The sequence below is a fragment of the Dipodomys ordii genome, unplaced genomic scaffold (assembly GCF_000151885.1).
Source record: "Dipodomys ordii isolate 6190 unplaced genomic scaffold, Dord_2.0 Scaffold256, whole genome shotgun sequence".
NCBI classification, from domain to species: Eukaryota; Metazoa; Chordata; class Mammalia; order Rodentia; family Heteromyidae; genus Dipodomys; species Dipodomys ordii.
Window position 1 is genome coordinate 29,853 of NW_012267472.1, and position 14,547 is coordinate 44,399.

Below are 14,547 nucleotides of genomic sequence, written 5' to 3' on the forward strand. Positions count from 1 at the left end.
CCCATTTGGTACAATCCTAAGTTATTTCATTTGTGTGAATCAACTTATGTGTATTAAGCTGTGACCTCCAGGTCTTTCCACACTGGTTGCATTCATAAGGTTTCTATCCTTGTGTTCTGTGATTGATGGATGTTAAGGTGTGCTTTACAGGTGAAAGAATTTCCATGCCTGCTACATACATAACATTTCTCTCTGGTGGGTTTTTTTTCTGATGGACAGAAAGTTGTATGTTCTGGGTGAAAGATTTTCCATATAGCTTACATTCATAAAATTTCTCTCCTGTGTGTGCTCTCTGGTGAACAGTAAGGTGTAGCTTCTAGCTAAGACTTTTCACACATATGACATTCATAAGGTTTCTTTCCTGTGTGTCTTTTCTGATGGACAGTGAGGTTTGACTTCCAGGTGATAGACGACACACATGTTACATTCATAAGGTTTCTCTCTTGTGTGTGTTGTCTTGTGGCCAGCAATGTATGACTTCTTGGCGAAAGACTTTCCACACCTGTTACATTCATGAGGTTTCTCTCCAGTGAATTCTCTGATGTCTAGTAAGCCTTGATTTCTGGGTGAAAGACTTTCCACACATGTTACATTCATAAGGTTTCTCTCTAGTATGTATTCTCTGGTGGACAGTAAGGTATGCCTTTTGGGTGAAAGACTTTCCACACATGTTACATTCATAAGGTTTCTCTCCTGTGTGTGTTCTCTGGTGTCTAGTAAGATATGCCTGGCAGGTGAAAGACTTTCCACAAATGTTACATTCAAAAGGATTCTCTTTTGTGTGTGTTCTCTGGTGAACAACAAGCTTTGATTTCTGGATGAAAGAATTTCCACACACATTACATTCATAAGGTTTCTCTCCTGTGTGTGTTCTCTGGTGGGCAGTAAGGTTTGACTTCCAGATGAATGACTTTCCACACAAGTTACATTGAAAAGGTTTCTTTCCTGTATGTGTTTTCTGATGGACAGTGAGACTTGACTTCCAGATGAAGGACATTCCACACAAGTTACATTCATAAATTTTCTCTCCTGTGTGTGTTATCTGGTGGCTAGTAAGGTATTCCTTGCAAGTGAAAGACTTTCTGCAAATGTTACATTCAAAAGGTTTCTCCTTTGTGTGTATTCTCTGGTGGCGAGTAAGCTTTGATTTCTGGGTGAAACACTTTCCACACATGTTACATTCATAAGGTTTCTCTCCTGTGTGTGTTCTCTGGTGGACAGTGAGGTGTGACTTCTGGATGAAAGACTTTCTACACACATTACATTCATATGGTTTGTTTCCTGTGTGAATTCTCAGGTGCACAGTAAGGTATGCCTTACAGGTGAAAATCTTTCCACACATGTTACATTCATAAGGTTTCTCTCCTGTCTGTTTTCTCTGAGGGATGATAGGGTATGTCTTATCAATGAAAGACCTTTCACATTGTTTATATTCTCCAACTATAGAAGGCACATGAGGACTATATGCAGCACACATCTTACCAGGTTCACTGAAAAGAGCCATGTTCTGACACCCAGTGACCTTTTCTGTCCTCATTCCGAAGGAGTTCCCATTATTCTTAATCAGTTCTGACTTCTGTTTTGAGCTCAAATTAAAACTTTTTATAAGTCTCACTTTTTCCTGCCCTGGGTTACTATTCATGACTGCTACTTCAGAGAGATATTTATTGTGACTTTCCTGACAGGTGCTAATTTCTTCCTCCATTTCTGGGACATCTAAAATGAATAACAGGAAAATAGACAAAAACATAAATGAGATCCATAAATTCCTTAATGTGAAGGTATTTTCTCACACTCTAACTGTTACAAGATTTTCAAATATCAAAGCATTCCTTTATGCAGAATATATATTCTATGCAAGTAGTAATTAAGAAAGTAGTCCTGACATTTTACAATGGAAAATAATGGTTTTCTGTATTTTAGATTTTCTTTTTTTCTCAAGGAAATATTTACTCAAATTATTCATCTATGTACTTTTAATGCTTCCATTTTGAATCTCAGTCTATGCACAGCATAACTGATGAGAAATTGTCACATCAGAGGATAGCAGCCCTAGCATACTCCTATTTTCCTCCTAACTTCATAATACTAGTTTAAAAGAAAATGAGATCTCCTTTCTACATTTTTCATTGTCTTTTTCTCTGTATGAATGACTTCTCTACAGAAAAAAAAAGAATTGCTAACATTAACTACACTGGCACACCAAATTCAGTTTGTCTCTACTTGAATTCTGGATTTACAATTCCTTGAGACAAAAGACCACCTACTTTTCTGCTACACATGACTCAGGCGTACAAGGCATATTTCCCTCTAAACAGCTCAAGATAAACAGAACAATAGGCTCTGGACCAATCATCACCTTCAAGATGCTTTAACTCACCTGTGAAATTCTCTTCTGAGTCTTCTCTTATCCATGAATCTGTACCTTGCTCCAGCTTGACAATCAATTTAGGTTTAGGAACACAGAGGCCTGTGATTAAGAAATAGTGGAGAACTATTGTTCTTGCTGGGTCATCATTAATAAAAGGTTGCAGACATCCTTCTCACAAGGTTGCTCCTAAATCTGGTTTCTCAATTGTTTTACTTTTTGGCCGGTGGGTTCTGTTGTGGGGCCTGACCTCTGGACCTGGGAGCTGTCTCTCAGCTCTTAAGCTCAAGGCTAGCACTCTATCACTTGAGCCACAACGCCAAGTCCGGATTTTTTTATGCTTATGTGGTGCTGAGCAATCGAACACAGTGCCTCAAGCATGCAAGACAAGGGCTCTACCACTGAGCCACCTTCCCAACCCATGGTGTCTCAATTCTAACAGCTCCATGGTGGAATTTTCCCCAGCTACGCATTTATTTTGCCAATTGTGTGGCTTGAACTCAGCTATTTTGCTCAAATCTAGCATTCTACTACTTTGAGTCTTGGCTACCTTTCTAGTTTTGGAATGGCTAATTGGAGATAAGAGTCTCATGTTCATTTTTCTACAGTTGCTGGCTTCAAACCAAAATCTTCAGATTTCAGCCTCCAGAGTATCTAGGATTCCAAGCTTGAAGCAATGCAACCTATGTCAGGTTTGGCTTACAAATACACACTTTCACACTTTCAACTACTGATTTCCAGATCGTACTGACAGTAGTAATATATATTCTTTCTAGACTGCAGATCCACCTATAATAATCACCCCAAGTCTGGGAAGTCAGTTTCCTGTTAGTGAATCATCCTTTAGAACTTTTGTCCAACTACTAATTTGCCTTGTTAAAGAATGAGAATAAAATTAGCTCTTGAGTTACATATAATGAAGTTGAAGTTTCCCTTAGAAAGAAAAGACACTTCCCAGGGACTGGAATCTTTTCTTTCTTTCTTTCTTTCTTTTTGGAAAATGTAATGGTCCAAAGGCTTACACTTGTAACCCTACATTTAGGAGATAAGATCAGAAGAGGCAGGCTTGAAACCAACCTGGGATGGAAATTCAGAATATACCCCAAAACAAAAGCCAAAATGGAGTGGTGGCTCAAGCAGTAGTGTGAAAGGCAAACAACATCAAGCTCCCAGACCTGATTTGACTGGCTTTTATACTAGCAGTTTTTTACCTGGGAATGGACTGGAATATTATACCTAAATAACATAAACAGTCAAATGCCTACTAAAATAAAAGCACTTGATCTTCCAAATAAAAGTGACCTTTGCTCACCAAAGGACATTAGGTTGCTATAGGTCTCCAGCATTACTTCTCTATAAAGGTTCCTCTGTCCAGGATCCAGATCCTGCCACTCCTTCCAGGTGAAGTACACAGCCACATCATCAAATGACATCAGCTTCTGTAATGGCACATTTCCATCAAGAAATTAGACCAGAGTCATGAGAATTCCAATGTGGAATTCCATTACACTGCAGGTATGCTTTTATCTTACATAAAATGTTTGCAGCTGGCTATGTTATCTTTTAACTGGAAAAATTAAATAGCAAATTAGAAATTTTTGACAATACATAAACCTGGCTATTAAAATACACAGATTTGAGGGCACTGGTGGCTGATGCCTGTCATCCTATCTATTGAGGAGGCTGAGGTCTGAGGATCAAGCTTCATGGCCAGCCCAGGCAGGAAAGTCCATGAGACACTTATCTCCAATAAACCACCAGAAAACTGAAAGTAGCACTATGACTCAAGTGGTAGAGCACTCACCTTGACCTGAAGAGCTGAGGGACAACAACCAGGCCTAGAATTCAAGCCCCAAGACCAATAAAAAGTTACAGATTCCCTAATGCATGCAAACACATTTCTGCTGCTAGCAATAGAGACAAGATAAAAACTCTAAGGAGATAATAATCTGGCATGATGACATTAAGTCTAAGGTGTTGTCTAAAAAATTATATTATTATTATTGATAAAATTTTAGTATATATCAGTAGGTAACAATGAATTAAACAAATATTTTCCCTGCATTTACATTTATTGCTTCACCATAAATCCTATTTAGACCTTCTATTAACAAGTACTCTCATAAGCAAGCAGAACACATTCAGATATCACATGGGATACAGAATATACAACATTACTAGATCAAGGAAAAGCAGTGAATATTAAAAAACAGTAACAGTACTCCAGAGAGTAGCTAATGATTTATTGAGCCCTTATAAGACTTGATTTAGTTCCCACATAAAAATATCCTAGGTTAACCATGATTGGTTTAAATACTAAATATTGAAATGTGGTCATAGATTCCCTGATAGTTCCTTCTATGTAAAAAAGAACTGCTACCATGACATTTTGTAAACTTTCCCTACATTCTACAATACAAAATATAGGTAAAAGGAGGATAAAATGTTCCTTGAGAAGATTTTCATTTTAATAGGTCTTCATGGAAGGGGGAGGCAAATTAATATAGGCTCAAGGAACACTCAAGATGAGAAAAATGATAAATATGACCAAATGCTCAAATGTCTTTCATATTCCTTACTCATTTCTCCAGTAGAGCCCTAAGGATACCTTTGTCCTTGTGTTAGTTAATAGTAAAATTCCTCAGAGATCAAAATCAATTCCTGAGCAAAGATATGTGGGATTTTGCAACAAATGATATTTCTAATAGGGAGAACTTCATCACTGTATTTTTTTTTTATCAAAATTACCTATCTTATACTGGCAGTGAGTGAAATATTTAAAAGTAGTGGTATGGAAAAACAAAACTGAATACCACGACAAATGAAGTTAGACCAAAGATAACAGAATCAGGTGAAATCAAATTTTCTTGTAGTTTATCAATTGGGGGAAAGATGTACTTTTCTGTATGGAACTCTGAAGTTGAGCTGAAGGGGGAAAAGGTTTGAAAAGTTGGAATTCCAGCCTGACAGAATTGAGAGCACTGAGAGCTGGCTGCAGAAGGCTTAAAAGAGAATTCTGGAGAAGGTTAAGAGACTGGAGTGCAGGCCTTTTCCTTACTGTTGGAAAGATAGCATCTGAAATGGAGCTGCTGTTCACCTTGAAGGCTAGGTAAGGTAAGCTTCCTGTCTGCATTTTCTCTGGGCACCAGTCTTCTGTCTCAGGAGAATAAGGAAACATGTTTTCCTCACAACCTGTTGTTGCTTAGATTGTAATATTAATATAGATACTTCAATTTTGCATGTTATCAATGGTAATCTTCCCTGTGTGAACTCAAGGAACTATGCTTGCTTGCTGACAACCAAAGACCAAGTGCCAGAGAGGCTTCAGAACTCTGGTTTCCCCTAAGTCTATCTGTTTATGTTTTTATGTTTCTCTAATTTTCTTTGTTTCTGGAATCCTGTAGAACTCTCTAGGCAAAATTTTTCCCATACAGTGGGTAAGAAAAATGCCAATCCTAAGAGCCATGTCAGCAAACTAAAACTAATCACTAAGAAAAACTAGTTTCCAGATAGATCATTGAAGAAATGAAAAATCTGAGAGACATATGGAGGTAAGAGAGAATCAAAAAAGTAAGAAAAAATTATTCAAAGATAGATACAAAGAGAGAGAAAGAGAAAAATAACCAACACAAGTGAATAGAAAACCAAAAGTAGAGAGAGATTATAGAGGAAAGAAATCTTGTGAGGATACTTTAGAAAACAAACAAGATTTTGTAAAAAGACCATAAAGTTTAGCAACAAATATAGGCTAAGTTTCAAGTAAGACCAAGACCATGAAGCAGTCCAAGAACTATATATGGAGAGTAATTTAAGAACATATAGGTTAATCATTCCTTAAGAACACATGAAGGTGCATATGACCACATTATTTCAGCAATTCCAGGAAAATTTCTTTGAGATATTTTATTGTTACTCATGAGGATGAGATCTGGCTGCAATCCACCCTTCACCTTCCATGAGATGTAACCTGCTCTGTGTCACTACATCACATAACAGGTATGACTATATGTTATGACAAGATGAAACCTAGACATTCTGAAGCCAATCTGAATTCAACTTAGAAAGAATATATCCATTTAATCTGCTAAACCTACAAGTAATCTTTATCTCCTAATCTACAAGCCATCTTTGTCTGATTTATGAATATGTTCTTGAGGCTGAACCTGTGTGGTTTGTATTGTTTTTAATTGTTGGACATCTTTAGGTTCATATAATGGAATGGAAAACAAATGACAAATTAAAAAAAAACTCACCAGAAATCCATTCATTCTGTCTTGCTGCTGACAATGAACAGAAGACTCTGGAAGCATGGCTGGGATATAAGGCAAATGACATATTCAGAAATGAATCTGTGAGATTTGGGGTCCAGAATTTTCTCTTGCAAACCTGAAACATGGGCTTCAAAACCATAAAGCTGTCTTAGAAGAATCTTTAATGTCTCAGGCAAGGCATTAAAGTCTCCAGTAAACACAAATCCAGGCCATTTCCTTGTAGATAGATATTATTAAACCAACTAATTTCTATGTTTATGAACACATTAAATTCGAAAAAAAGGAATGTCCCCACAAATATTATTGAATACTTGAAAACAAAAACTTCTCATTTCCACTAAAAGTAGTTGTTACTGAATATACTTTAGGATGTAGGAACTGCTTTTTTTTTTAATGTAAAGGCATCCTAGGAATCCATTGGAATTTGTGTTCTACCTCATTCATTTACATATTTAAACACCAGGGAAAGCATGTATGATGTAACTCAGTAGTTTTCACCCAAAGTTAGAGAAAAAAATGTATGCAGAATATATTTCTTGTGTTAAAATATTTCAACAATGATTGTCAAATGGCACATTTAACTGTACCCATTCCACACCTCTACAAAGACTTGCAATTTCCATTTAACATGCTTTGGCCAAAAGGACATGAGTAAAGATGAGGTAATCCCAGGTTTGAGAAGTCCCTAATGTTCATTTCCCTAAACAGTCTTGGGAAGAACCTTGGCCATACTAAAGATACAACCTAAAATACTCCATGTAGGAGTGATATCACCTGAAGATAAGCAACATCTACAAGGCATACAACCTGGAGTAAGACATAATTATCTCAAGCTTTCTTCTGTGATTTTTCTTTTAAGGCCAAATGTCCCTGATCCATACTTTCTAAACAGGCAAAACCAACCCATAAGATCTAGCGTTAGCAAATCCTCAGATGGGACATTTAACATAAGTTTGCATGATTACATACTAAAAATAATAGTGGTAACAGGCCGAATAAATTATCAAGAAGACGATTAGGGATTAATACATGAATAGATACTTTCAGTCCTAACAATTACCCCACCATCCCAAACCACAGCCTCAGGTACCCTCTGATAACTATGCTCTGGCTTATTCCTCAATCCAGCCCATCACAATTCCTGGAAATTAGTTTAAATCTTGCAACAACACAAAGTGATTGACAGTGGTGTAGTAAAGAGTACCACGTGAATCTGGTGCTCAAGGAAGTATCAACAATTTTTGCATAAGGCAATGGAAGCTAGCAACATCTTCCCTTTCCTGTGCTTTTTTGCTTTGTCCCTCTAGGGCTTCTCAAAATTGACAAGGTCTGTCCATTTAGGATGGAGATTCCTATTCATAGGGTGCTCTGCTTCAAACATTGCAAGGCTTCCTTCCAAAAATACAGGACCAGCACTCCCTACTCCAATATCCCATGTACAACTGTCTCTAGAAGCAGGGTCGTGTACAAAAGCTTGTGAACTCAAGCCAAGAAATTAAAACTCAAGCCAAACAGATTAAAATATCTCTAGGAGAAACAACACAGAAGCCCCAAATACAACTTCAATGTAAGAGGACTCAAGGCAGGCACACACCTCACAATTTCACCAGAATTCATCCTGTACTCCTCTTACACCTGGGCAAAGCAAATAAAGTGTTAATAGAAGAATACCTTAGTGTTGGAGTACAAATGCACAGCTCTTGGCCTCCCCTCATCCGCAGAATCACCCAGCTTCCTCTCATATAGTTGGGAACCAGGTTCTTCCACCTGAGGGCCTAGAGCCTAATGACAGCACAAATTCCTGAACCTCAAGCAAATTATCAACTCCAGACTGCAGAAAAGTGTGGAGGAGGCAGTAGGAGCTTTAACTGAAGTGTAATGCTCTCCCTTTGAGCTCAGGAGCTCAGGAATGTTGCTTGCAGGCCCAGAGTTTAAGCCCCACCAAGGACGAAACAGAAAAAGAAAAACATGGAGGGGAGGCTCCTGCAGCAACCGCACAGTTCCTACCTGACATCAGTTCCAAAGCCTGAGATTCCTTCAAGTTACAGCTCCCAAGCTCCACTGCACAGAGCTGGGCGCAGGGCTCCTGGCTCCCACCTATGGAAGGCCAAAGTTTCCTTCAGGGCACTTCCAGCAGCAAGGCAAAGGAAAAAAACCCAGAAGGGGCAGACTTAAAACGCCCAAGGTGGGCGGGGAGACGCATGTGCAAAAGGATCTCTGCGCCACTTCCGCCCTCCAAAAACAACAACAACTCAGGACTTTCAAACCAAAAGCCCTCCACGGAGACTACAATTCCCATAATGCTCGGCACCACCTTGCTTCACCTCTGCTCAGAAGAGTGCTTGAATGTATTGGGACTTTTCTCTCCCTGCTGTGGGAGCTAAGGTGAGTTTCTTCTTCAAAACCACTGTTTCCTTCGTGAAATATTGTAAGACCAACCAGAAAATGGATATAAATGGGGAGAATTGCATGCATTGACTTTTTGGTACTTAGTTCTAATAATGAAATTGAGGTTATGAGACTGTTTTCCATACCTTTCTTTTTGTTCTATTCCTGTGTTCTGCTGAGTGTAAATTATATCTCTGTTTTGCTTTTCATTGTTTAATACCTCCTCTCTCATCTTACAAACGTACTCATAGACACTGAACTTATACCGGGTCATTTTCCATTAGTGTAATGTACACACTGGCATAGAATAAGAAGATGGTTATGTGGATATGCGTCATGATCCTTGTGTTGATTTGGATTTCACAAAAGCAAACAATTAATTTTCCAGAAAATCCCCAATCCTATCTATTAAATGAAAATGAGTTTTTGGCTGTTTCTGAATTTTGCTTTTCATTTAAGGGTTTTATGTTTTTTCTTTTTTTGTCCTGAGGCTTCAACTCAGAGCTTGGGCACTGTCTGAGAGCATTTGCTGTCCTCTACTTGGATTTCCTTTAATAATCTCTTCAGGTAACTAGTGAAAAGTTTCCTCACAGGGATTCTTAAGAACAGGGCACATTTCCCTGATTTTCTTACAAAGAGAGTGGTTTGGGGGCCAGAATGAATGCAGGTGAGTAGAAGAGTGAAGTTTAGAGAAGGTCTATATTGATGTGAATCTTAATCATTTACATAGCAGTCTGCTTTTGTCTTTTCATTTTGCATGTGAAAATCTCTTTAGAATTCTTACCTCTTCTCTGATCCTAACTGCTCCTCTCAGTAGCTTTAAGCTACATATCTAGGGGACCTCTGACTTGTCTTCTCAGACCTTACCCATTAAGCTGTGGAATAAATCTTTGTCTTCTGCCACAGTCCCATCAGAGCACAAGCAAGATTTCTGTGGGACACTGGGAAAATAATTAAGGAGATAGAGAGATGGCTGATGGCACAATTCTGCTATATTTCTCAAATGCTTGTGTAATATTGGTCTAGGCACACTCTGCCAAAAAGTGCAAACAGTACGCATCTTTCTTCATTCTATTTCAATCTATCTTTTCCACCAAAGCCTCCCTTGACTTAAAGCCCCAGGCCAATCAGCTAGAACACACACTTCCTCAAACCAAGAAAGGGCAAGGACTTGCAGTCCTGAGGGTGGGAGTCCATGGCCCTGAAGCCTTTGTTCAGTTTGCCTGCTCCTGGCAGGCACCCAGGGTCAGCAACAGTCTCCCTCTCTCATAATCAGAGATCCTATACTTGTCTCTTAAATGTTTATTGTGATGTTTGGTGATCATTTACATGCACTTAATTGGGATGGTTTGGTTTGGAAACTTTCCCGCCTGATTTTAGTGCTCTAGTGTATGGATTTTCCATGACTCTTTTGTGGACCTGAACTAATCCTCATGAAAATGGGAATCAAAGGGCATATTTGGATGTATAGACTTCACCTTAAAAGCACCTCTAATAATATAAAGAAAAATTAATTTCATCCTATAAAAGTAAATTCCTGAGAAGCAAGGAGAAAAGGATCAGAAAGAACTGGAGTACTTCCAAGACTACTTGTGAAGTGTAGTTTTCATTGTTCAAGCCTATATTTCTGATGCATTTATTCATTATTTTATCCTTTTTTTTTTGGTTGGTCATGGCACTTGTACTCTGAGACTGGGAACCAACTCTGAGCTCAAGGGCTCTCCCATGTGAGCCACAACACACTTCTGGATTTCTAGTGGTCACTGGAGATAATGTCTCACATGTTGTTGACCAGGCTGACTTTCAACTGGGATCCGCAGGTTTCAGCCTATTGAACAGCAAGGATTACAGACATGAGGAACAGCACCCAGCTTACATTTCTTGTGTTTTATGTCCCAACGCTGAGGCTTGAACTCAGTGCATGGACACTGTCACTGAACTTCTTTTGCTCAAGACTAACAACCCAGTACTTGAGCAAAAATTCCACATTTTGCTTTCCTGTGTATGTGGTACTGAGCACTTGAACACAGGGCTTCATGCATGCTAGGTAAGCATACTACCACTGCTGGGGGCCTGCCACAACACCAGCAGTGCTCCAGAAGAACAAGGGGATGATAATGGAAGAGGCAGAGACAAGGCCAATGATGAATCTCTCTTTAATTCAGCAATAACCTTAGCTATAGACACTTTCTATATCTGTCCAGTGCTTGCATCACTTTGTTCTAGGACTCAATGTGGCAACAACTGCAGATCATATGCATCCTTCCTCATTCTAGTTCAACCTTTGTCCACCAAATTCCTACAGGTAAGGCCCCAGGCCCAGAAGCTAAAAAGAACACTCCCTCCTAGGAAAAGGGCAAGTACTTATAGCCCTGAAGGTTGCAGTGTGTGGTTGTGGAGCTTTTGCTCACACCTTGCCAGCTCCTGGCACCTCTGAGTCTGCAACACAAGTCCTCCTTTTTATTTTGTTAATTGAGCAAGTGTCTATTAGCCTGAACCTGGAAAAAGCAGCACATCTTATATCTCAGGAAAAATGGAAGAAAAGGAAGAACAAAACAAGAAACAGGAAAATGCTTAGAAATAGTAAAAGGATTGCTATTTCCCAGGTTAAATCCCTGCAGGTAGTGGAGAACTGATGCAGCTAAGTCTGCAGGGTGTGCTACCTGTAGGGTGGAGTGACCAATATCAGATTTCTGACCCTGAAGCTCCATAATGTCTAAGCTTAATTTATCAAAGGAGGGCTGGGAAGGTGGCTCAGTGTAGAGCGCTTTCCTTGCGTGCATGAGGTCCTGAGTTCCATTCCTCTGTACCACATAAGCAAAAAGAAAAAGCCAGAATTGGAGCTGTGGCTGAAGTGGTAACCTGCTAACCTTGAGGCGTATTGGGTCGTCGTCCATCTTTGGATGGACTGGGTCCGAGGAGGGGTAAGTGCAGCCGCTCGCCCATTTCCCCAGCCTCCCTTAGCCCAGGAGACAATCAGACACAGCGGGGAGTCAAGTCAAGCAGGAACTCATTTATTAACAGGGAGCATCCCCTTTTTAAAGCAAAAGACTGCGTGGGAGGAGAGGAAATGAAACCAACCAATCACTGAAAGGCCACACCTTATCATGCACCTAAGCTTCCATGAGATGTTTACACACTGAACCTAAACAAATCCAGCTCTTCCCACTCAACTTCCTTTCAGGGCCATCTTTGCTATCCCCCACAGAGGGGAAGAGCTGAAGGACTGCACCCAGTCCCAGAGTTCAGGCCCCATTACCGTACCCAAAAAAAAATTATCAAAGGACTAGATTGCTCAAATATGTCACTGGATATTGACCCAAATCATATTTCCACCATATTTAAGAGTGAGAACACAGATGTACTAACCATTAGCATGGCACATCATTTTTAACCGGGTCTTTAGCACGTCTACCTGATTATCAACATACATCATTGCTGTTTCCAAATTATAAAACATATCACAATCTTTTTATCTAAGCCCACCTGCATCCCAGGGCACCAGAAACATATCAAGCCAAACTATTAACATGTTATGTTGTATATATGGTTTGGATAAGGTTCACAGCAGAAGCAGTAGCACTAGCAAGAACATTTAGGGTAGCAAAAATGCTGGCAACCAATATTCCAAAAAATCTGCAGCAATGGCTAAGAGCCTATAAACCTCAATAGCAAACAGAAACCCAAACTTATTATACCATAATGGTTATATCAACAGAACCGGCAACATAAGTTAAGGTGATTGCATAGTAACATCGGAGCATTTATGCAGTTAGTGAGAACACAATTGCTCCTGCTAGAGGCATCAAAAACCACCCCACCCTTCAAAACCATACCTAGCTCTACTACCAGCATGTATGGATACATAACACAAACTTGCACAGTAAATGATACAAAACCATGAAACAGGACATGTCTCTGACACAGAGGTATGGAATGAAGAGAGGCATTATTCCAAAAGACTTCAGCAGCAGCCAGTTACAGATGTCAGGGTGAGCTTGTCCAAACAGACTGACAAACATGGGGGCCAGCAAGGTACCACTGATCACGTCATTCCTCTGAGCCCAGTCGTGCAGTGCATTTTGTGAGACTTCCACCAGCACAACAGTAGACAAGATGTGAAATCCACAAGCCCTCCATAATCTACATGCCCTCCATAATGGTGGATCATCGCAACCACAGGAATCTCCAGTCATAGTGGACCCCAAGAGGGGTGTACCATATCTCCTGCCAAAGGAATTCTAGAAGTGTTATGCATAAGCTCCATGGTTTCCATTCATTCACCTTTTCCTCTAGAGGAAGTCAGAGCCAAAATCTATCCATGACTACCTTACCATACTTGTACTTGTTACCTCAGGATCAACAACAGTCAATCATAGAGATGAATGAAGAAAGAGGATATAATATTTGTATAGCAAATAATGAGACTTATTCTGTGAGCAATGAACAATTCAAAAATAATGTAGGAAGTAGATTCTATTTATACTAGTACAATGAACATAATGCTTAGAAAAGAATGTTTGAAAAATGTACCATGGAACAATGAAAACTATGTAACACAGCTAGTCTAGGAAGCACCGATTTATACCTGATCCTTATCTCCTTGCCTCTTAGAAACTTACGTTTTTCTTTTTCAGAAAGAAAGTATTATTTTTGCTTCATATTTTATAGGTGCTCCAAAGTTGACATCTATATAGCCAAATGTGCCTCATGATCTCCATTTTAATGAGGAATAGCTCAGGTCTACTAAAAGAGGGATGGAGAACCCATGCACTGGAGGACTGAATATCAGGCATGAATATTTCCTACACAGTCCTTCCCAATCATGATGTGGGGAAAGGATCATCAACAATCTCAAAAAATCCTTAAGAGACAAGCTTAGGATGTCTGATATGAGGGAGGGAGGCAAAAGGTTTATTCCACAGTGTAATGGATACAGTTGGGAAGACAAGTCTGAGGACCCCTAGCTGGCAGAAATTTCTAGGATCAGAGAACAAGTAGAAAATAAAAACAAAACAGGATATGCAAAACAGAAAAGTAAAAACAGACTGGTGATCTAGCTTTACATAAACATAGACCTACCCTCTACTCTATCTCCACCCACATTCACCCTGATCACTCTAGACAACCATTTCTGGAAGAGTCTTGGAGGAGGAGTACCATTTTCTAAGAAACCCTTGGGAGGAAACTTTTCACTTGTTTCCTGAAGCAATTAATAAAAGAAAGGTAAGTAGAGCACTGCAAATGCTCACAGACAGTGCCCATGCTCTGAGTTCAAGCCACAGGACCCACAACAAAAGGAGAGAAAAAAACTTTTAAAGGAAAGGCAAATTTCAGACACAAATAAGCAAAAACTCCTTAAAATTTCAAAGATGGAATTTGGGAGTTTCTGGAAAAGTAAGGAGTAGAGTTTGACCAAGCTATTTAATTCTAAGTTTGTAAAGTATGTCTACCTTAAAATTCTACTATTGTATTCATATATATATATATATATATATACATATATATATATATATATAT

The 14,547-nt window shown here is 39.2% G+C and overlaps 1 protein-coding gene across 1 annotated transcript in view; it reads right to left on the bottom strand.

Moving 5' to 3' along the window:
• LOC106000993 (zinc finger protein OZF-like) overlaps positions 1-14,547 on the bottom strand; it is a 77,703-nt gene that overhangs the window by 2,838 nt on the left and 60,318 nt on the right. Inside the window, exons 2-6 of the mRNA XM_013036186.1 lie at positions 6,622-6,680; positions 3,681-3,807; positions 2,381-2,470; positions 1,091-1,716; positions 592-1,006 (exon numbers count right to left, since the gene is read on the bottom strand). Of these exons, the coding sequence (XP_012891640.1) occupies positions 592-1,006; positions 1,091-1,716; positions 2,381-2,470; positions 3,681-3,807; positions 6,622-6,680 (1,317 nt within the window). The remainder of the gene's footprint in view (positions 1-591; positions 1,007-1,090; positions 1,717-2,380; positions 2,471-3,680; positions 3,808-6,621; positions 6,681-14,547) is intronic.